This window comes from Megascapheus bottae, chromosome 30, assembly GCF_031878675.1.
Source record: "Megascapheus bottae isolate mThoBot1 chromosome 30, mThoBot2.hap1, whole genome shotgun sequence".
NCBI classification, from domain to species: domain Eukaryota; kingdom Metazoa; phylum Chordata; class Mammalia; order Rodentia; family Geomyidae; genus Megascapheus; species Megascapheus bottae.
This window is the reverse complement of record NC_143538.1, coordinates 8492458-8515304: the sequence shown is the minus strand read 5'-3', so window position 1 is coordinate 8515304 and position 22847 is coordinate 8492458. Positions and strand designations below refer to the sequence as shown.

Genomic DNA, 22847 nt, shown 5'->3' with positions numbered 1-22847 from the left:
GTATTCCTGTGAGACCAGAGTGTTTCCTCTTTAAATAAACAAACAAACAAACAAAATAACCTCCAGAATTTGGCAGTGATAGGGTGCACTGGAGAACAGGGTTTGCGGGCATGCTACTGGTGATGGGAATCTGATGAGAAACCAATCCCCCAGGAGGGCTTGGGAATTTTCTCAAGTCAACGTGAGAAAAGATTTATGTGTGGGTTTCTCTACATACAAGGAAAGGTTCTGCTGTTTGGTGCATTGTGAGGATTCCATTCTGCAGTTGCAGTTAGCAGCTGGGACACTAGAGGCTGCTAGATAAGGTGTTAGGTAAGTACTTCCCTGCTATGGGCCCTTGCAAATGACTTCCCTTCTTCCAGCCTCAGACCTTTCATTTGAAAATGGGAGTGGGTTTCTCCATTTCACAGGGAGGATGAGGCTGAAATGTGAAATGGAGGAAGGAGGCAAAGCACTGGACAAGACCCTGCACAGAGGGGGTCAATAGTTGGCAATTTCCCCTCTCTCTCTTCCTCCCTCCTTCCCTTCTTTCTTTTTCTTCCTTTTCACACGCTCACGCATATGCAATGGTGTGTGACTATGTATTAAGGCAATTCTGTCCCTGGTCATCTCTGTCAGTAACTGGAACAGAATACCACTATGAGCTCTGAGGTGGCTGTTTTTGCTGTTAGCTTTAACAGGTTTAAAGATGTATAAATGAAATGTAACAGCAGCACTCATTATTTGAATCCACTGTCCAGAGTTAGCAAATCCTACCAGAAGCCCTGGCTTGGGGGGGGGGGAATGTAGAGGGAAGATGTTTGAGGCAAGGGTGGAAGCACCCCCCCCCCGTCCCTAAGCATGAGTCACCCCTGCAGCTTTGTCGGTAGGGCCAGGAAGAAAGGCACCAGCCAGCTTTGATAGGCACCATAAAAGGAAAAGCAGACGGAGGTGGAAGCGGGTACACAAAAAGCTATCTTTCTAAGAGGGACATAAATCATACCAGCGCAGCCTGAGAAATTACCCCCAGCTTTCTACTGCACCAAGAGCTGGCCAAAGTAAAGGTCCCTGTGGTTTAAGTGTCACTACAGTAATGTACAAAACCCAAGCTTCACTTCTTTCTGAAGAACATCAGTGTGGGGAGCTTTCAATGAGCCAATTAATCCGATGAAAATCATTCACTTTAAACATGAATGTCCCATTGGGATGTCAAGGTGAACAATCAGAAAGAAAAATAGAAAAACTGGCCATGTCTGAAACAACTTTGTAAGACACAAACGTAACTTTGTACAAGCTTACAAGATTAACTTCGACCCCAGCTGGTTATCCGTGCAGACGTGTACAAGGCCCGCCATCTGGGGGTGAGATCTGGTACTGCTAGTTTGGAAAGCCCTGGTGAGGAAACTGCCAGACCCTGGGCAGATCATTTATTCTGTTTTGTAGCACACTGCTAAACATGAAGAGCGAAGACATTTGTCAGATCTCGACCAGATGCAACTAATATCACAAATCTTGGACCTCTGGTTTGTGTGTTTCCTGCCTAGTTCTGAGCAGAAAGAGGATCTGGATGGGGAAGGTATGTGATTCTCTAGGTCAACAACCCTCTTGCTCTCCCAGAAAGTGAAATCTTTGGATTCTTTGGGGCCTGGTTTCTTTCACTAAATGCGGGGTTTGTGAGAAACACTCACAAATTCAATGATGTTAGGCAAGGTGTGGTTTGACTATTTTCTTTTCTTCTTTTTGTGCCAGTCCTGGGCTTGAGCTCAGGGCCTGAGCACTGTCCTTGGGCTTTCCTCAAGGCTAGAGCTCTACTACTTGAGCCACAGTACCACTTCTGGCTTTTTTCTATGTATGTGGTAGTGAGGAATCGAACCTGTGTCTCATGCATGCTAGGCAAACACTCTACCACTAAGCCAAACTCCTGGCCCCTTGACTATTTTCTTTGCAGGTACAGATCACAATCTTATCTGTTCTACCTTGGAGGAAGCTTTGAGCTAGTTCAAATAATGTATTTTCTAACATTTTTTGTAGTGTCTTTTGGTAAATATAAGTAAATATTTCTGTTGGATTTGGAATTTAGAACAGCAATAAGGTAAACTGGATTCTTCTGGTTTGGCTAAATGAAGCCGAGTGAGGCCATCTGGGGTTGTCTGTCTCTTCCAGAATGAGCCTTTCTCCACCCTCTTTCCCCTACTTCCTCTCCCTTGTAGGAGCGCATGTTACCATCCATTGGTCTGGAGAACTAGGGAAGGTTTGGTCTCTGGACAGGATGAGAGTAGTGACTACCTGGTACTGATTGCTTTCACTTAGGAGTCCTTGTGGAGGTCCTAGCAAGGGAATGCTGTCCCACCCAGCTGGAGGTCAGTCCTCCGCTATCTCCCTCAGCGGGGTTTGTGTGGATGAGTAGAGGCCACCCTTCTTCTTGCAGATCCAGAGCTGATATTTCTTTGGAGCCCTCATCATCAAAATCTATCTGCTCAAGCTCCATCTTCTACAGGAGTGGTGGAGGGAGGGGAGGGATGCAACAAAGGGAAAGGAGGTGGGAGGGAGATCGGGTAGAAAAGAAAGCCAAGGGAATAATGTCACTAACTCGAAGGATCCGTTTGGATCTGAGTGCCCTGTACATCCAGTGCCACTGGGATTCACCTTGGGTGCTGGGGCTGCTTTGATCTGACTGTGTTCCTCTTATTTCTGGACTATGGACTTGAAATCATGGACAGTATCCCAGAAAGATGAACCTCCCATCTGAATACAGAGGCCCGTGGCCAAGAACTGTCAGTAACCACACACGCCAAGTGCTCCCCTTTAAACTCACTGTGCAAATGAAAACTTGATCCGGGCTTGGATTTCCGTCCACTCTTCCTTTATAATCCGTCCACACTGGAGCAGCTCCTTGGAAAGCTTGTCTGCTTTTGTCAGATTCTCTGAGGCTTCCTTAAATCTGAGTTGTGTTGAGGAAACTTTTCACCTGGCTCGAGATTTCTAGGACTCCAGATTATGTACTTTATTTGGCTCTTACACTTCCTTATCATTCTTCCAGAGTAATCTAGCAAGCTTTCAGTTGGCCTTATGGATTAAATGTATTATGTGAGCGGGATCTCTAATTGTGCAGATTAGAAGCAAAGGATACTTTTGAAGAGAGAGTAAGGCTTTCCCCAGAGTGCAGAAGAGTTCTACGGAACACTTGAAGACATCCGAATTGTCATTATAGGGAGACACAATGGCGCTGACAAGGATTTCCTTGGCTTTTTCTGCATGCTGCTTTGCTTGCAGTGAGAATCCTACAAAGGAACAAAGAGAAGGGCTCAGTTTCCCTGCAAACTCAGAGTGCACTCGGAACAAAAACCGCTTCATGGCCAGCGTATCTGACGACACCAGCTCATCCCCCCACCTATTGTGTGGTGGCACGAGATGCAGGAGCTCTGAATTAGATGCAAGTTGGTCTAGTTAGAGTGTACTGAAATTCTGGGATATTTAGGAGGCAGGACATTCTTTTTCTCCCAGGGTTGCTTTGGAGTTGCTGGCATTACTGCTGCTGCCATGTGTGCAAAGGCTGGCTGAGGATGGAATCGATGCCAAGAAAACAGAGCCAAGTGATGGAAAAAGAGAGAAACTGAATCTTGTCACAATGTTCACATATCAGCCACAGTTAAGGCCAAAGCAAGTGTTACCCTTGGACATTTAAGTTACAGGAGTCAGCATGTGTTTAGTTATTCTAGCTTGGGTTAGCCTGTTGGTTACTTATAGTCAAGAGACTCTTCTTTTTCATCAAGAATGATGTGAATGGCTTCCATTCTAAGACATTTTCCCTTGTCTTGGGTTCTTTCATAATATCTTTCATAACCTAATAGATGAACTATCTCCTAAGAATCTTATTTTTAAAAAATGCTCTTAATAAAAGAACACACATAGAAGGGATACAAGCTTCCATCCTTCCTCTTTTCCTCTGTGACATGTCTTGCTGGCTTATTATTATTTGGAAAGAAGACTATGCTAAAGCCTAATCCTTCCATCTGAATGTGAAGCAAATTTGGGGTGAACAGACGCCAGCCTTGCTGGGTCTGAGATGAGCTCACCTTTCAGCTGGAGGTAACCCTCGGCCAGATTAACATGTGCATCTGCTAGTTTCCAATGTGAGTCGCCATAGCAAATTCTGGTCAATGCGAGGCAACGCACGAGCTCCTGGATTGCCTGTTTGTACTGTCAGGAGAAGAAAATGAACTTGTCAGATGGCCAAAAACTTAAGAAGCACAAAACAAAACCCTACTGGTATGGCTATCCATTCTCTTTAAAACTGGGTCGTTAGCCAGGTGCCTGTGGCTCATGCCTGTAATCCTAGCTACTCAGAAGGCTGAGATCTGAGAATCCCAGTTCAAAGACAGCCCAAGCCAGACCTGGCATATGATGGAAGTGCAGCACTAATTGTGGGAGTGTCCACTGCTGGGTGTGGCTTGGGTGGCCTATACTTAGTTGAGTTATAGTAAGTTCCTTCCTCTGCCATTCTGGAGATTAAGAAGATAACCTCAAAATCATCCTTCTTTTGGCTGAACCCAATAGCCTGGTTCCCAGGGTACAGGTCTAGAGGGGGAAAGCTCCTTACCTGGTGATTGCTGGAGTAGGACTTCACCCTCTCCTCACACAGGTGGAGTTTCTCTCTCGGAGGCTGGAACAGCGCCGTCTGGGGCAGCTTGTTATGAGCCTTCTTTCTAGAGGTGATGCTGACAGCAGCCACCACTTCATCTAGATGGCTGGAAATGTGCGTTTCTGGAGATTCCTGTATAGTCTCACTTGCATTGTCTTCTGATGGTTAAACACAGAAGGGAAAGGTGTTCACTTTTTTCCTTTTATAATGTGAGAATTCTAGGAAATCAAAATCTAGGAAAACTTCAACACTATACCTATGACAGTTTTGATCAAGTACAGTCAATACTAATAATGATGATAAAGAGAAAAAGATTAAGAAGTTCAAAACTAGAATTTAAAAATTCCGGTACCCAACTCAGCTGAGATGGACAAAAAATAAAAATAAAAAGCTTTCAGTCAGGGGCCAGGAGTTTGGCCTACTGGTTATGGTGCTTGCCTAGCATGCATGAGGACCCGGGTTCGATTCCTCGGTACCACATACATAGAAAAAAAAAAGCCGGAAGTGGTGCCGAGGCTCAAGAGGTAGAGCTCTAGCCTTGAGAAAGTCCAAGGACAGTGCTCAGGCCCTGAGCTCAAGCCCAGGACTGGCAAAAAAAAAAAAAAAAAAAAAGAGCTTTCAGTCAGTTCGTGGTCAGTTGGGTTAAAACTGTTGTGTGACCTATTTTCCTGTGCTTAATTTTTGGGTAAACATGCCTCCCCCAATGCACATGATGTCCGAAAATCAAGATAAAAGTTGTAAAACCATAATGCAAATCCAATCCAATAAAAGGGTACATTATATAGTTAATTTAACCAGTAAGGTACAAGTTTCAGATTTGTTGACTCTAATTTGCCTCTTTAGCCAAGGATGAGCAGTGTCTGAGGAAAATGAACCAAACATCTGCAGTACAGAAGTAAACTCTGTAACTCCTGAACATGAGTAGTTTTTTCCTTGAGGCAGTGTCCTTAGAACCATTTATTCTCTGATACCAAGGGTCTACTGGATTAATGAACACATGTTCATCTTGATATGTATAGAAACAACATTGGAAACATTGGAAATACCTACTTATGAGAAAAATTGCCAACCTGATGAAAATCTAATGAGAAGACCTAAAACTAACACCATACTTAGTCCCTAAATAGGAAACTGTATTCAAGATCATAAAGAATATTCTAGCCAGGGTAACAGGAAAAGAAAAAGAAATAAAAGCATGAAGAATGGAAAGGATGAACTAAAACTTTATCATCAGATAACATGATCCTATTTGTGGAATCCAGGAAAACTGAATAAATGAAATACCTCCTAGAGCAACTAAACAAGTTTAGGAAGGTGACAGAATACAGATTAAGTAACCTGAAAATAAAATAAAAAAGTGATTTCCATTCATAAGAGCATCAGAAAGAGTACAAATACTTAAACATAAATAATTATATTTATAAAAGTGTTAGATATAAATGCTGAAAATTAAAGTGAAGGATCTAAGTACATGGAGAGACATGCTATGTTCCTTGACTTGAAGCCTCAAAACTATTAAGTTAACAATAGTTCTAAAATTATCTGTAAGCATAATACAATCCCTATCAAAATCCTAAATGCTTTTTCATAGGGGTGGGGTAGAAATTGACAAACTGAACCTTAATTTTATACAAAAGACTCAATTTTATGCAAGAGACTCAAAAGAGAGGAAGCAATCATAAAAAAGAAGAAAGCTGGTGAACTCAAACTTCCCAATGTTGGAAATTCTAAAAACTGCAAAGTGAAACTTCGTGGTGGTTGGCTTTGGTATAGAAGACATCTTAAGTGTTCTTATCAGGTGATCAGTGGTAATTATGTCAGGTGATTATGTCAGGTGTTAGCCAGATCATGGGAATCACTACATAAAGTACACTTACATCCAAACATCATCTTGTATACCTTCAATCTATGCACATTTTTATTTGTCGAATATAAATTTGACCGCATTTATTTATTGGAACATCTGCAGAGCAGGGGACAATAAAACAGTGTGGTGCTGACACAGAATACGATCATGGGGAAAAAATAGAGAATGACAGGAAAGTGTTGAAATTCCAAGAATAAAGCCTCACGTATACAGCCATTTTTTCCAATTTTCTTTCAGTGTTGAGGATAAAATTCAGGGCGTTTCATATTGCTTATTTTTTTGGACAAGGTGCCAAGATAATTTAGTGGAGGAAGACTAGTCTTCTAAGAAAATAGTCCTCAAAGTGGGCATTCAAATAAACAAAGCTGGACCTCTACCTCCATTATACATAAAATTTAATTATAAATGGAAACATAAAGTAATCAAAGAAAAAAATGACAGCTGAACTTTACCTTTCTAGCAAATATCAGGGAAAATCTTCATGAGCTTGGATTGGGAAAAGATTTCTCAAGTACTGAACTAAGGGATGAGTAACAAAAGAAAAAAGGCATATTTAACCGAATTTCAAACTTTGTTCTTTCAAAGTTTACCAATACTAAAGTTAAATGACAACCCACAGAATGACAGGAAATATGTGCAAATCACATATCTGATGAAGTACTTCTATCCAGAATGTTTAAACTCAATAATAAGATAACAAGGGCTGGGTGCATAGCTTAGTGGCAGAGTGCTTGCCTAGCATGCACAAAGCCCTGGGTTCAATTCCTTGGTACCATATACACAGAAAAAGCCAGAAGTGGCAATGTGGCTCAAGTGGCAGAGTGCTAGCCTTGAGCAAAAATGTTCAAGGACAGTGCCTAGGTCCTGAGTTCAAGCCCCAGGACTGGCAAAAAAAATTAATAAGATAACAAAAACCCAATGAAAAGTGGGGGAAATATTTGAAGAGACACTTTACAAAGGCACACAAGTGGCCAAAAGATGCTTGTTATTAGTAGTAATTAGAAAAATGCAAATCAAAATTGCAACCAGATGCTACCTCACATCTACCAGAATGACCATCATAATAAAGACAGACCATACAAATGAAGATGAGAATGTAGAGAAACTGGAATGATCATAAAACACTGGTGGCTTCGCTTGCCTTGGTGGAAAAAAAAATGGTCTTCAAAATGTTAAATGCAGAGTACTGTATGACTTACCACTTCCACTCCTAGGAATTGGAGTGAACAACTTGGAGAGTTGAAAACTCATGTTCATGTAAAAACTTGTGAAAGGGTAGATTAATTAGGGCTCAGGGTCCCTTGAGAGTATCTTGGCTTGGCCAATGGAGACCAGATAGGAAAAGATAGAAAATGGTTTCAAAAAAAGTACCATCAGGAAACAAAGCATCTTGCCTCCACCCTTGTCTAGCTCCTTCTAGTTCCTCAAGTTCCGAAAGTCTTCCCACCCATAGAACATATCCAATTTGGAATTAGTAACTAATCAGAATGTCACAGGGCTCAACCAATAAAATGTCACCTTCCAAGCATCTAATTATAATAGGAGAAAAGTCACACTCAAACTATGACATCACAAGTCTGAACTGATTGGCTGGTTGTCCTGTGCCTTATTTGCATAGGGTTGACCAATCCAACCACAGCCCAGGATATAAAAATGGCCAGCAGTAAAGCTACAATACTAGCAGGCTTTGCCTGCTGTGAGATGCAATACTAGCAGATGTTCCCTGATACAGGGCTCCAATGTTACAGCCAGAAGCGATATCAATAGAATGGACTCTGTCAACCATCTGCCTGTTTGATAAATTTGTATGGCCCACCAATACAAATGATGTTACAGATATCCAAATAGAAGGTACCCCACCACTGTGGACCTCACAGTTCAGACTACTTTGTGGATTAACAGCCACAAAGGTAACCTCAAATCCTCCACATTAAATTTCTGCTCTAGGATATAACCACCATCTCATTCCGAGTGGAGTTCTTTGCTCCGAAACATATAAACTGTACAGTCACTAAAAATACTATTGATATATATTTGATAGAAAAATTCAATCATAGAAATACTGCCAATTATACTTAGCTTTGAAGATAATTTTGTTGCAAAAAAAGGTCCTTAAATTATAAAGAATGTTTCTTGACTTTGTCTAAAATGAAATTTCAAAAATCTGCAGGGAGCTCCCCCCACCCCCGCAGTGAATAGCTGAAGGTGGTCAGGATGGGGATGGGTGGAACTGGGGTGGGTTCTACAATAAAGCAAATATTAACTCCTTCAAGTTGCAGATCTGCACATGGAGCCATGGAAAGACCCATTCCCCAGAGACGTATGCCAACCAAGGTTTAACTACACACATTGGCAGGTCTCATAGCAGAACTGGAGAAAGATCAGAATTGGTGAATGGGCTTTTTACTGCCATTGCTCAGAAGTGGGAGAAGTTAGTTAACTTATACCATATTTCCTTTGCTTCCTCATCAAGAGTTCTGGGCTACCAAAAAGGGCTAAAAAAGGATACTATCTGGTGATTACTGCCATCTACTACATCAGCCAACTGTGTAACTGTTTCCCATAACCAGAGATTCCTCCTTTTCTCTATCTAGTTAAGAAATACTGGTGGGTTACAGAGATACCAGCATACATGTGCTTATTGCTTCAGTACTTGGAGTAGCCACCTTACTAGCTCAATCTAGATGTCCATCAATGGAGGAATGGATTAAAAAATAAGGCGACTGTACACATGAAGTATTTTTTAGTGGGTCATGGGGCTTGAACTAGGCCTGGGCACAATGAAGTATTTTTATTCACCCACAAAGGATTTGCAACAAATTGAAGATCATACTGTGAAATGATATAAGCTAAACTCACAAAGACAAATGTCACGTTTTCTATCACATGTGTCTAATTATCATTACCACCATACCTGATACAGTAGTGCTAAAAATAACTAAATAAATAATTATCTCGGTGCTTTTGAAGGCTGCAAAGAAACGCATCAAGGCTACATTATTTACAGATGTTTGAATAAAATGTCCAAAGCCAATTCTACTTTTATCTGTTCTTCCCACAGATTCTCATCAAGAGTTCTGTCATCTGAGCTATGACTTGAGACATTTTGGTTTTATTTTGCTGTGGAAATAGGGTCCTGCTTTGTCTGGTCTTGCCTTGAACAATTTCTAAAGTCTTCTGCATCTGTCTCCCCAGTAACTAGAACTATAGGCATGCACTATTATGTCCAATTTCTCATATCTTTTAACAGACAGACTACCCATTATGCTAAGGATAATTTACAAGCAAAATATTTATTCTACTTACAGATTACAATAATATTAAGTATATAAATATATTTAAGCAACAAGATCCACAAAAACACAGCTTCTCAAAATAGAGGATAATCTGTAATGAATCTTGTTTTGCCTTACCTTTCAAAAACTCCATTGATAATCTCGGGAAAAGGTGTCCAACTTCAAAAGAGGGGCAAAATGCCCTCTTGAAAACTCTTCCTTCTGCTCTCCTAAATTGTTCCTGTATCTTCTCTGGATTTCTTTCGGCACGCCTTGCAAACTAACAAAAACCAGAAAAGGTTTCTCAAATCTCCAACAACGTGGTAAAATCCTTTGCCAGTTTACACAGTCTGGTTGAGAGCATTTCCAGTCCTTTTTCGAGTGAATCACAGTGGTCTTGACAGTCTGATGTATCAGTCTTGTTCCTGCTGTATCTGTATTATTTCCTCGTATAGACTGATAACCATAAAAATCTCTAAGGGACACTAGCTTTCAGAACCATCTTCCTGTAAAGTACTGGGGTACCTCACAAAACTCCAGGCAGACTGAATGATGGAGCATCCACCAATCGCAAGTGCAGAAAAGGATTTTGTCAAACTTTGTAGCCCAATCCTTGGGAGCCAGAGGTGGGAATTCTAAATGGGGCTGGCTTTTCCTCAGAATTTGCTTAAAGTGGTATGCACTGCCTGTTGATTAGCAAGAGGTTGTCAGAGGTAGTAAACCCAATTTAAATGAGAGAATTCCCTCTTCTAAGACAAAAATATGTAAATTGGCTCTCTACAACTTGATAAAACTTTTAATAGTGATATCAAAAGTAGGGACATATATTTTCATATATAATTTTGTACTAACTTGCCAGGAGTTAAAAGTTATTTTAGACTGGGTACCAGTGGCTCATGCCTAGCTTCTCCCGAGGCTGAGATCTGAGGATTGTGGTTCAAAGTCAGCTCAGGCAGTAAAGTCTCCAATGAATTACTCAGAAAAAGGCACCAAGCCTGAAGAGGCTCAGGGATGGTGCCCAATCCCTGTGGTCAAGCCCCAGGACCAGCAAGAAAAAATGTTCTGTTAATATGATTTGTGTTTCATGATCAGAAGCTAATATATGGGAAAAGGCCACATTTCTCTTAAAAAAAAAAAAAACTAAGGAGTTACACTAATTAAAACTTTTTTAAATTTCTAACCTTTTTTTGTTGGTGGTGTGTTTGTGATTTCAGTACTAGTAGCAAATCTCATTTGGGTTGATCCTAAATACCCTATTCCTTCCCCCATCCTCCCATTTTGTGCACAAACAGGTTTCCTTTTTTTTTTTTTTTTTTTTTTTTGGCCAGTCCTGGGCTTGAGCTCAGGGCCTGGGCACCGTCCTTGAGCTTTCTTCAAGGCCAGCACTCTACCACCTGAGCCACAATGCCACTTCCAACTTTTTCTGTGTATGTGGTACCAGGGTAAGGAACCCAGGGCTTTGTGCATGCTAGGCAAGCACTCTACCACTCTACCACTAAGCCAAACTCCCGGCTCCAGGTTTCCTTATTTTAAAGCCAGGGGAAAAAAAATCTGAGGTATTACAAAATTCTTAAAAAAAAAAAAGTCTTAAAATTAAAGGGCAAATCTCTGCCATATACTTCAATAACTCTTGAAGACCAGTTTTAATGAATAAGCACAATATTTGATATACTCTTCTTATGGTTCCTATCTTTTATTTAATAGGAGTGTTTTCTTAGGCTATTTCACTTTTTTTCTTTCTCTAGGTTATTTCAAAGTGTAAGAAAGCCAACACATAACTGCTTCGTTTTTAAAGTTAAGGTTGCTTGACAATAAACTCCTCACAAATGAATACACATAAGAGGCTTTTGCTTGCTTTTGTTTCTTTAGTGTGTTTGTCTGTGTTCAGGGTTCATGTGCACCGGTTCTGAGCTTTTAACACAGGACCTGGTCGCTGTCCCTGAGGTTTTTTTTGCCCCAAGCTAGTGCTCTACCACTTGAGCCACAGCTCCACTTGCAGCTTTTTCTATGTATGTGGTACCAGAGAATGGAACCCAGGGCTTTGTGCATGCTAGGCAAGCACTCTACCACTAAGCCAAACTCCCGGCTCCAGGTTTCCTTATTTTAAAGCCAGGGGGGGAAAAAAATTCTGAGTTATTACAAAATTCTTTAAAAAGTCTTAAAATTAAAGGGCAAATCTCGGCTATATACTTCAGTAACTCCTGAAGACTAAGCACAATGTTTGATATACGCTTCTTATGGTTCCTATCTTGTATTTCATAGGATTGTTTTCTTAGGCTATTTCACTTTTTTTTCCCCTCCTTTCTCTAGGTTATTTCAAAGAGTAACGAAGCCAACACATAACCGCTTCGTTTTTAAAGTGAAGGTTGCTTGACAATAACCTCCTCGCAAATGAATACATGTATTAAGGGGCTTTTGCTTGCTTTGGTTTCTTCAGTGTGTTGGTCTGTGTTCAGGGTCCACGTGCACCGGTTCTGAGCTTTGAAAGCAGGACCTGGTCGCTGTCCCTGAGGGTTTTTTGCCCCAAGCTAGTGCTCTACCACTTGAGCCACAGCTCCACTTGCAGCTTTTTTTTTTGGTGAGAGAGTCTCCAGGGCTGTCTTGCCAGGCGGGCCTCGCCCTGCGGTCCTCAGATGTCGGCCCACTGAGTCGTCAGGGTTGCAGGCCTGAGCCAACTGAGCCTGGAGGATTTTTCTCATTCCTGGGCTGGACCTTTTCCTTGATGGAATTGTCGTCTTGAAGAAATGTTTCCTGACTGTCTACTCCGTCGTTTTACTAAATCGTTCTGGTCCTAACTGCCGGGGGCGCCCGGGGGTGGGGTGGGGGGTGTCTGGGGTTAATCCGTGCGGTGGGCCCGGTCGGCCTTCAGGAGGTGGGCCGGGGTCTCAACCCCTCAGCCCGGTGCGCTAACACCTGAGCAAGGAGACCGCTGTGGAGACTTCAATGAGATGAAGGCGCTCAGCATCCGGGTCCGTGCAACTCCAGTCCGGAACAGGTCGGTTCCTGGCGGTCCGCCGGAATCACCCGCCATAAGTACTAAGCCAAATCCTAAACCGCTCTCTCCACAGGAAGTCCGGAGCCGGAACAGGAAGTACTATCGGAGTAGTGGGTGGGACCACCCGGGAACCGGCGCTCTCAGCCAATAAGCAGGCAGATGGCTGCCGGAAACGGGAATTCTCTCGTCCCACCTATGTAGAAACCGCGAGAACTGAGGTGTGAATTACCGCGAGGTTTTGGTCCCCACGGCTTCTCTCCGTCGGGATTCCCGGTCGTGGAGGTTCCGCCCCGTCCCTCGGCCCCGCCCCGCTTCCCCGCCCCTCCCCGCCCCGCCCCGCTCACCGGCCCGGCCCGGCCGGCCTGCCAGCGCCGCCTGCGCTTCCCGCGCCGGTTCTCCCGGTACCCAGGTGAGCGCTGCTGCCGTCGGAAGGGTCGGGAGGTTCAAGGGTCCGGCCTTCCCCACACCCCCTTGCCCGGGGGCCCGGCCGAGGATGCGCCATAGTTGGCGTCGCGCGAGCACCTGGGCCTCGGCCCGAGGGGCCGCGGGTTCGGGCCTCGGGTCCCCGTGGGGGGCCCCCGATTCCCCTGCCGCCGGGTCTTAACGCCTTTAGTTAGGGTCTGGCGTGGGATGGCTAAGACTTGTGCGGGAGCCGGGGCATCCTTTTTACCAACGCCGTGTGCGTGCGTGTGTGTGTGTGTGTGTGTGTGTGTGTGACAGTGTGTGACAGGGACCGTCCTGGGGCTTGAACCCGGGGCCGGGGCGCCGCCCCGGAGACGCAGCTCCACCTGTGGCTGTTCGGGGGTTCATTGATGCCTCGTGGATCGACATGCCCAGGCTGGCTTCGCAACTCGGATCTCAGCCTACTGAGTAGTGAGGGTTACAGGCGACGCTCGGTTCATCACCCTCTGATCTCCAGGGTTGGAAAGTTGGGATGGCATGATCTGGTATGATTAAATCCACCTGAAGGACCCTTTTACGACCCTCCCGCTTAACACTGACAGACTGATGATGGCATGGGTACGTGTTGGTTTTGGTGCTTTGTCAGAAAGTTTATGTTGGAGGTACAGCTGTATAGTTAAGGCTACATATTTCCTTTGGCTAGATGGACAGGAGGTGGTTAAGAGAAAGGAGTAAGAAAAGGAGCCTGTGAAAAGGTCTCATGGGAAAGAAAAGGCCTAGTGGCTTTCCTGTTAGAAAGCCAGGAGCTTTGCTGATTATTGAGAGTTTTCTGGCTTCATTTGTGTAGAATTCTTTTTTTTTTTTTAATTCTCCCAATCTGCTCTTCTAGGAAGATGAATTTGAACAGGTTGTAATGTTTTTGAAGCACCCAGTGACAGCCCAAGCAGCCAGGTGGAAAGCCATCAGGTTTTAATGAATTCTCTTATTCAGTCTGATACCCTTGAATGTGGATTTGCTTCCATCTGTGTATGCTTTATTCACCATATTACTGATGATAATACATAAAGGGTGGCATGCACAGACCACTTTCGTTGCAGTCATGGCGGGTTACCTTCTGAGAAACTGTCCTCATCCATAAAGTGATGTCTGTTGCAGTGTTATGAGGATTAGATAGATATCCTATAGTAGGTACCAATCCTATAGAATCTGTAAGTGGTTTTGAGGTGAGTAGGTGAAGTGCCACCATTATTCCACACATTCTAGTTTCATCTATATTATAGTTGTTTGAAGACTTATGTTTAGATACTATCCTAAATGCAGGTTTGCAAGGTGGAAGAAAGCAACAGATTTCTGCCCTCAGGATTCTACCAGTACACCAATAAGTATGTAAAGTACAAATTGTAGAGTCTTATCAGGTTCTATAGAAGGCTGCAGGGCGCCTCCTGGAAAATCTGGAGCTTTATTGATGAACAGCTTTCTTATTTCATTTGCTACAGATGGGTTACTTGGAAAGATACTATGGGAGTATTTTAGTTTGGGACAGGGAAGTGATGTTTACATTGAAACCTGGAGATCTGAGTGGTTTCCAGGCTAAGAGGGCAGCAGGAGGTGCTATGAGGAATTGAATAGTTCCGAGGACCAGAAAAGCACAGGAACTTGGTGAGAAGTCAGGCAGTTTTGAGAAGAACCTGATGACAAGGGTTGGGCCTGATGTGAAGAACTGGGATAAGCCTGACAAGAGTTTGTTTCTAAAAATTGTTCTTCTGAATGGTTTATTTGAGGTGTGTTTATTAAGATGTGTGAGCGGGAGTGAGGGTAATTGTATGTTTCTTTTCTTGTTCCTACTAGGATTTGAACCTCACCCCTTTTATCACTCTCTCCCTTCCCACTGCCCATTCTCAAAACAATTTCAGCAGAATTAACTGTTCTGTTTTCAGACATGCAGAGAAACCATCTCAACCACACTCATCTTCATTCACCCTTGTCTTTAGTCCTCCCCTCTTGGAATGGTACCTACCCATCATCCAAACTGTTTTACTCTCCTGTCATCCTTAGGACCATTTCTAATAAGTGATAAGTCTTGCTCCATCTGGATGTTTTTATTGCATTGTTATTCATTTTAATTTGATGAGTATGTGTGACAATTTCATCCCTCAAAAGGACCCAGGGTGGAATGTATCATTATCCCTCTATTGTCTGTGTTTATGGGTTAAGACAATGTAGTTATGTGTGTGGGAAGTCCCATAATGATTATAATTGTTTCATCTTTGTAGAAATGGATCAACTTTGACAAGATGTAGTGCTGCAGTTTGCCTCATGGGATATGTACAGTCATGGCATCCGAACTTTGTAAGACGATCTCTGTGGCAAGGCTTGAAAAGCACAAGAACTTGTTCTTAAATTACAGGAATCTCCACCATTTCCCACTGGAGTTGTTGAAAGATGAAGGACTGCAGTACTTGGAGAGACTCTATATGAAAAGAAACTCCCTTACAACCTTGGTACAGTATTACATTGCCTTAAAATAATTTACATATGTAGTTGTGACCCAGATATCATACTTGTCCTAAGACATTCAGACTAAAACATACATACCTTCTTGTTATATATGTAGAGGGCATGCATGTAAAGGGCTCTCACTGCATTATCCAAGTTTTTGAAGTTAAGTGTTCTTACATAGGTAGTTGTGTAGGAAAAGAAATATGTTCTGCAATGTATTACTTAAAAGATTTCTCACTGTACTTAGCCTGTGTGTCTATCCTGACTTATGCTTTCTTTGTTAAGCTTCCTGGATGAATTTTGAGATGTCATAGTTCCCAACAGATGAGTTGAAAATAAGAAGAGCCAAAGGTATGGCTTAGAGGTAGCCTACCAAGTATAAGGCTCTAAGTTCAAACCCCAGTACCACCAAAATATAAATAAGTAAACGAGCAATTCTAACAAGGATGATTTTAAATCATTAACACTAAAATGGAAATGATTTGAAGTTTGCATTATTAAAAGAGGTATCTCACAAACTTCATGAAACCTTTAGATGTTGATAAAACCTTTATGATTGTTTCGCAAAACTGACAATGATTTTGAATTAGGCTATCATATTTTTGCCACAGAAGCAACATTTGTTTCACTTTTTTATAGTTTAAGAATAAGCACGTTGTATTCAATATAACCTAGATTGTTTTTCATACACAATAAAGTTTAAAAAGTTTTTGAAGAGAGTGTCCCAATCAGGATTTTTGTTCTTAAAACATTTGGTCTGCATTTGAAATGAGTTTGCTTTATATGGCCTTTTCTGGTTCTCACTGAGCCTGATGTGAATGTGGAACTTGAATTCTAGCTTTTACTTATTTTTAGTGATTGAGGACATCTGTTTTCTCATGATGAAATGATCCTTTTTGGTTTTTTTGTTTTGTTTTTTGCCAGTCCTGGGCTTGAGCTCAGGGCCTGAGCATTGTCCTTGGACTTTCTCAAGGTTAGACTCTACCACTTGAGCCTCAGCACAATTTCCAGCTTTTTTTTTTTCTATGTATGTGGTACCAAGGAATTGAACCCGAGTCTTTGTGCATGCTAGGCAAGCACTCTACCACTAGGCCAAACTCCCAGCCCGAAATGATCCATTTTTAAATTCATTTTTCTGTATCAGACTTTCCTAGGTATCTGAGAAATATCATGTTGGTTTTATCAAGATCACATGTTATGTGCTCTTGAAATTTTTATTTAATCTATGGAAAATACCTGTAGTAGCAGAAAACACTATAAAGTTAATCTTTGTTGTACCTGAACAGATCTTTATAATGTTGGCATATTGGTATATAAGGCCCTTTTTTTGCACAATCATCATTGCATAAAATCAAATTCTATATTTACCTAGAGTTTTTTTTTGTTAGTCCTTTGGGGGAAAAGTAGTGTAAGAAATATTTTTGTCAAGGAAAAATCACACTGATTTACCCTGCTTGTTATTTATGTCCCTGAGCCAAATGTCACAGCCAAATGGAATAGGTCTTATTTAAAGAAATTAGTTTTGGTTTTTTAAAAGTTAACGTAAACTTTTGGAGCCCGGTGCGACCCGATATCCTAGCCATCTGGAAGGTGCAGATAAGGGGGTCTCAGTCCCAAGTGTAAAAGTTTGAGAAACGCCCCCAACTTTAGTCTCTGGGCACAGTGGTGCATGCCTGTCATTCCAGAGTGTGGGGGAAACTCCACAGCTGGGGATTGTGCACGTGCCTGTCATGGCAGTAAGGAAGGGAAGTACAAATAGGAAGCTAGGTAGTCACAGTCCTGTGACAGGTGTTTCCAGTTGTAGAACAAGTAACTCTGTGACGTCAAGTCGAGTTGCAGAAAGACTGAGAGTCCTCGTGGACAGGAGTTGTCTTGGGTGTATGTCCCTATTATCTGGCCTATTGTCTAACATTTAGGGAAACACAATTTAATTTGGTAGAGCAGGATTGTGGAAGACTTTTAAAATAAGTCCTTCTCGGCATGATGTTGAAAACTGATGTAGGACATAGGAGAATAAGCATCATTCAATCCTTCAACATGGGCTCATTGACTACTTTCTGTCAATCAATAATGCAACATTTTTCAGGGAACTAACAATGAACAAATCATGAACTAAACCCTTTCTCTCCTGGAAGTTTCTAGATCTCACTTGATTTGTGCAGTGAACAGATTTCAAAGGACCACTTTCAGAGTCCCGTGGCATCTGGACTGGAGGAAGGTGGTAGAGTTGCTAGGCATTTCTTGTTCAGCAGGCATTTGGTAGCTAGGCTCAGATAGAAAGATTGGCTTGTTTCTAGAACATTCTCTGCTGCTTTCAGCTGTCTGAAGTATGAAGGTGAATTGTCATATCTTTTTATTGCTCCTGGCTTTGACATGATTTTAGCTCTTAAATGTTAAGTTCTTGTTCCATTTTATTTCTGTATATGGTGTGAAGTAGGGATCCAAATTCATTCTACTTGATTCTGTTTCATAACTGCTATAAGAACCAAAATGCATATACTGTGTGACCCTTTGAATAGTGTTGCTAGAGGTCAGGACAGAGTAGTGCTGAACCCTGGCACCAGTGGCTTCTAGCTGTACCTGCACTGCTGTCTCAGGTTGCATGGGGACTCATGTTTGTGGTATCCTTATCAAGGAGCGCCTGGCCGAGCTTCCACCATCTGACATTAACTTTACATTGCGCAGTCTCTTGTTCACTGTTCCTGAGTCACAGATATGTGAAAATGAAGATATACAGTGGTTCCTGTACATGATAGACTTACATTGCTGAAAATGTAATGGTGGGAAGCAGAAAGAGATACTAGAGAACACCAGTAGGTGGCAGCTACGGCCTGTCCATCACACTACCTATCAGAAGGTGCCTGAGCATTCTTCATTAGTGGTTTATGTGTGTATTTAAAAGCCAGTATTCTAATGAACTTCAGTTTTCTAGAGGCCAGTGTGCTCTATTAAAAATAAAAACACAATGTACAGACCTTTTAATAAGAGCAGAGTGATGTTCTTCTATATTGCCAACAGGAGTTTTTTGTTGTTGTTATTTTTGAGCCATATTATATATGTAGCTATAACTCAAAGGAATTAGGCTGCCATGGACATAGTAGAATGCCATCCGATGGAGCCAGGTAAGCATGCAGAAGGGAGGACAGTGGGTCACGTGCACTAGCCAGGTATAGTCCTGATACTGCAACAGATGGAACTAGCACCTCACAAGTATCCCTCCTGCCTGCATCTTTCCTTTGCATACTGTGCATCTAGTTTTCTCAGAGAGCTTTTGTATATGTCCATAAATGGAAGTGCATGTTCTTTTCAGCAGGAGAAATATCAGTGCTAAAAGAAACATGGCAGAGATTTGGATAGACCCCCTTGCCAGGACCTTTTGTTGTTGTTGTTGTTGTTGTTGTTTTTGTTTTTGCTTTTGCCAGTCCTCGGCTTGAGCTCAGGGCCTGTTCACTGTCCTTGGACTTTCTCAAGGCTAGAACTCTACCACTTGAGCCTCACCACCACTTCCAGCTTTTTTCTATGTATGTGGTACTGAGGAATTGAACGCAGGTCTTCGTGCATGCTAGGCAAGCACTCTACCACTAGGCCAAACTCCCAGCCCCGGGACCTTTTTTCTTTTTCTTTCTTTCTTTTTTTTTTTTTTGGTACTTGTCCTGGGGCTTGAACTCAGGGCCTGGGCGCTATCTCCGAGCTTTTGTACTCAAGGCTAGTACTCTACTACTTGAGCTACAGTTCTACTTCTAGCTTTTTGATAGTTAGTTGGAAGTAAGAGTCTCATGGACTTTTCTTCCAGGGCTGGATTTGAACTGTGATTCTCAGGTCTCAGCCTTCTGAGTAGCTAATATTACAGGCACGAGCCACTGGCACGTGGTTTGTGAGGACATTTTAAAGGACTTCATCACACATATTGATAATCATAACATGGGGAAAAAGAACCACTGCTTCTATCATCTTAAAACTAAATGCAAGTGATTCTATAAAGTGTAGGTACACAATAAATGCTTTCCTCATTTCCTAGTAACCATATTCAGTAATATCTGTTTATAAAAAAGGGCAAGAATATATACATAATCGATCAGCTTGGGATACTGGGATGCTGATGCTAAAAATTTTACTGTTTGTATGCCAATATGAAAAAATAATGTCATTTCTTTGTCTTAAAAATGAATTTATTGTTAGTAGTAAGCTGTTGTATACAGGGGCTACCATTTTATAAGCCAGGTAATGAGTGCATTTCTTTTTTTGGATAGTGTTACCTCTTCCTTTACTTTTCCCCATTTTCTCCCCTTCCATCCTTGTCCTCAAGTTACATAGGTCATTTTTCACATAGTGTATGCTAAATAGCATGATTGTATTTGTTTCACCTTTCCCCCACCCTTTCTGCATCCTCCTCTCAAAAGCAATTAAAAAAGATATCTTACTGCTGAAAATTGGAATGACACAAGAAGCTAGACAATGGCAATCCTAGTACTTTTCCTAAATGGTCATCAATTATAAAATTTCTATATGAAAACTTACTTTGTTATTGCAGCTAAAGATTTCTAATCTCCAATACGTTAGATTTTTTTTTAATTGACACTATTGCTTTTATAGTAGGATTTTGAAAACCTAAGATTTCCTTAAGTCATTACAACTAGATAGGATACATTTATAGTTTACTACACATACTTCCTTCTCTTTGGTCTTCTGGGTTATTTCCTGTCCCGTGGAGGCTGATCAGACCTACTTTCTCTCCACCTCTTGCCTACCTCTTAGAACTTTTATTTCACTTTCAGAATTCAAGCCAGACCCAGTGTTTTCTAAAAGGCCATTCATGATTCTTTGTCACTGATACTAGTTCGCCTTACAATGTATTTGAATGTAGAATGACAAACAGTTCCTCACTCTGTGCCACTTTAACCATAACAACTTGTATCTTTGTGTACCTGTAAAGTTGTACTCTCTCTGCCTGTGTGTATGTATGTGTATCTGGGAGCATATGTGTGGGATTAAATGTGCAAGTCAATGTTCAGCTGTCTGCAGGAGGCATTTGCCTCTAACCAGTGTCTCCTATAGCTTTCAGCCTATGAATTAGAGTGGTTCTAGGATTCTTTGCCAGGAAAGTAACTTCTCATAGTCAGTTCCCTTTTTCTGCCACCTTACTTCACTGACCTCAGGACCTTTGGTCCTCCTGTGGACCACTCAAGCCCCATCTTTGCTTATTCTTAGTACCTGGAGGACCTGGAGATTTTCTGGACTTTCTTTTCTGGTGCATCATTTGGGAGTTGGAGGGTTTTGTTACATTCTTAGGCCTGCATAGCTAAATACCATCAACTGAGTGGCTTAAATAATAGACATTTATTTTCTCACAGTTTTGGAGGTCACAGCGTTCAATTAGGATGTCATCAGAGTTGATTCTGTTGGGGGATCCTGAGGAAGAATCTTTCATGCCTTTCTCACCAGCATTCTTGGGCATCCCTCAGCACAATGCTGCATGGCTTGGATGTCTGGCCCCGTTGTCTCATGGTGTTTGTCCTTCTGTCTTAGTGTCTTAAACACATTTTTATTTCTTCCACCACCATGCAGTCTGAGCTTCTGATTTCTCTAAGGGATGTTGATATTAACTGTTCAAGTTATTAAGTTGTATTATAGTCTATGTAAGCATAAACCCCAAACCTCTCATATTTTCCTATCATTTTCTACCCCTCTGTGTTTAAGCTAATTAGAAATGTTTTTTTTCCCCCAAAGATAAAATTTAATTCTGAGTTTTTAATTTTCAGCCAGAAAACCTTGCTCAGAAGCTTCCAAACCTTGTGGAACTGTGAGTCTGTTTATTAAAATTTTTTTGAACAAAAAAGAAAAATGGGAATGACTTGAAATTATTTGAAATAATAGAATATATGATTTTAATGTGACTGATTATCTTAGGGGATCAAATTGACCTGTGCAAACTCCATAGTATTTTAAACTACTTTAAATACCTCAGTTCATATAACGAGAGTGTCATAGGTCCATTGTATAGTCCGAATCCTTCTTGATAATCTGTATTTTGGGACAATCTGTTACTCATACTTCTCTATGAGATACTTGATGTAAACAGTAAAGTGGCATAAAATGTTTCAGATATACGTAAAGGTTTCCCTGCATTAAAACCAGGTTTTAAGTCACTGGTTTTAGTTCTTTGGTTGGTCACCCCCAAAACACTAATGTTTATACCTGTGAAGCAACTTGTAAGAAACCTATTGCGGGGGGCCAGGAGTTTGGCCTAGTGGTTAAAGTGCTTGCCTAGCATGCATGAAGACCCAGGTTCGATTTCTCGGTACCACATACATGGAAAAAAGCCGGAAGTGGTGCTGAGGCTCAAGTGGTAGAGCTCTAGTCTTGAGAAAGTCCAAGAACAGTGCTCAGGCCCTGAGCTCAAGCCCAGGACTGGCCAAAAAAAAAAAAAGAAAGAAACCTATGGGGGGAATGTGAAGGAATGCACTAAAGTCATTCCTGCAGGCCCCATCTCTTCCTGCCTGCACTCACTCTCTGGTTTCCACGTATGACCTCCACCTGAACTAAGTGCTGTCCCCCCTCCCCCTCGACCTGCAAACAACAAAATCCTTATTTTCATCCATCTCTCCAAATCATGAAGCATACTCTCTGTTGTAAAAAGCCTAAATTAAAACACTGGCATATTTTGTTTTATATTACTTTGATGATCTAAAGTAGGTTATAGTAGCTGTGTTTGTAAATCTTTGCCAGCTCCAACATCTGAGTTGTGCTAGGTTAATATCTACTGTTTATCTTTGTTGGTATTGATAATAGATCACATTCTCTTTTAAGTTTTCACATGTTGAGTAATTTTAATTTTAGATTATGTCCTAGAAATTGGGAATGTTACCTTTTGGAAACTGGGATCTATTCTCTCAAATTAATACTTTTGTTTTAGCAAGTACTTCACCTTGTGTGACCGAAACAAAAACAACTGAAGTCTTGGTCTGGTTCTTTCATCCTTAGCTGTAGTGTTGTAGTATGCATGATTCTGAGTCTAGCCACTGATTGAAGCGGAGTCTATACATAGTACCTTCTGATATTCTCCTGTTCTCCCCTCCGTGATGCTGGTGCACGGCTCTCGTTACTGAGGGTGGGAGAGAGCCAGTAATCTCCTGTGGCCACATGGTTGTGCAGATACAGCAGCCTGGTGCAGGGCCTGTCTCAACCGCA

General features: G+C 41.7%; 2 protein-coding genes across 7 annotated transcripts in view; one reads left to right on the top strand and one right to left on the bottom strand.

The window, feature by feature from the left end:
* Positions 1-11868, bottom strand: part of Ttc23 (tetratricopeptide repeat domain 23) — a 41072-nt gene extending 29204 nt beyond the window's left edge. The window contains exons 1-5 of one of the 5 annotated variants that reach the window (XM_090321589.1): positions 9902-11868; positions 4580-4779; positions 4056-4179; positions 3110-3260; positions 2795-2920 (exon numbers count right to left, since the gene is read on the bottom strand). In XM_090321589.1, coding sequence (XP_090177715.1) covers positions 2795-2920; positions 3110-3260; positions 4056-4179; positions 4580-4779; positions 9902-9917 — 617 coding nt within the window. In that variant the 5' untranslated portion in view covers positions 9918-11868. Of the gene's footprint in view, positions 1-2794; positions 2921-3109; positions 3261-4055; positions 4180-4579; positions 4780-7687; positions 7968-9901 lie in introns of those variants that run through there. The other 4 variants (XM_090321593.1, XM_090321588.1, XM_090321591.1 and 1 more) reach the window with 4 other exon arrangements.
* A 1148-nt stretch (positions 11869-13016) lies between these two features.
* The window catches only part of Lrrc28 (leucine rich repeat containing 28), a 53591-nt gene continuing 43760 nt past the window's right edge, over positions 13017-22847 (top strand). Inside the window, exons 1-3 of one of the 2 annotated variants that reach the window (XM_090321376.1) lie at positions 13017-13167; positions 15434-15661; positions 21419-21459. In XM_090321376.1, the coding sequence (XP_090177502.1) occupies positions 15494-15661; positions 21419-21459 (209 nt within the window). In that variant the 5' untranslated portion in view covers positions 13017-13167; positions 15434-15493. The remainder of the gene's footprint in view (positions 13168-15433; positions 15662-21418; positions 21460-22847) is intronic. The other variant, XM_090321375.1, reaches the window with a different exon arrangement.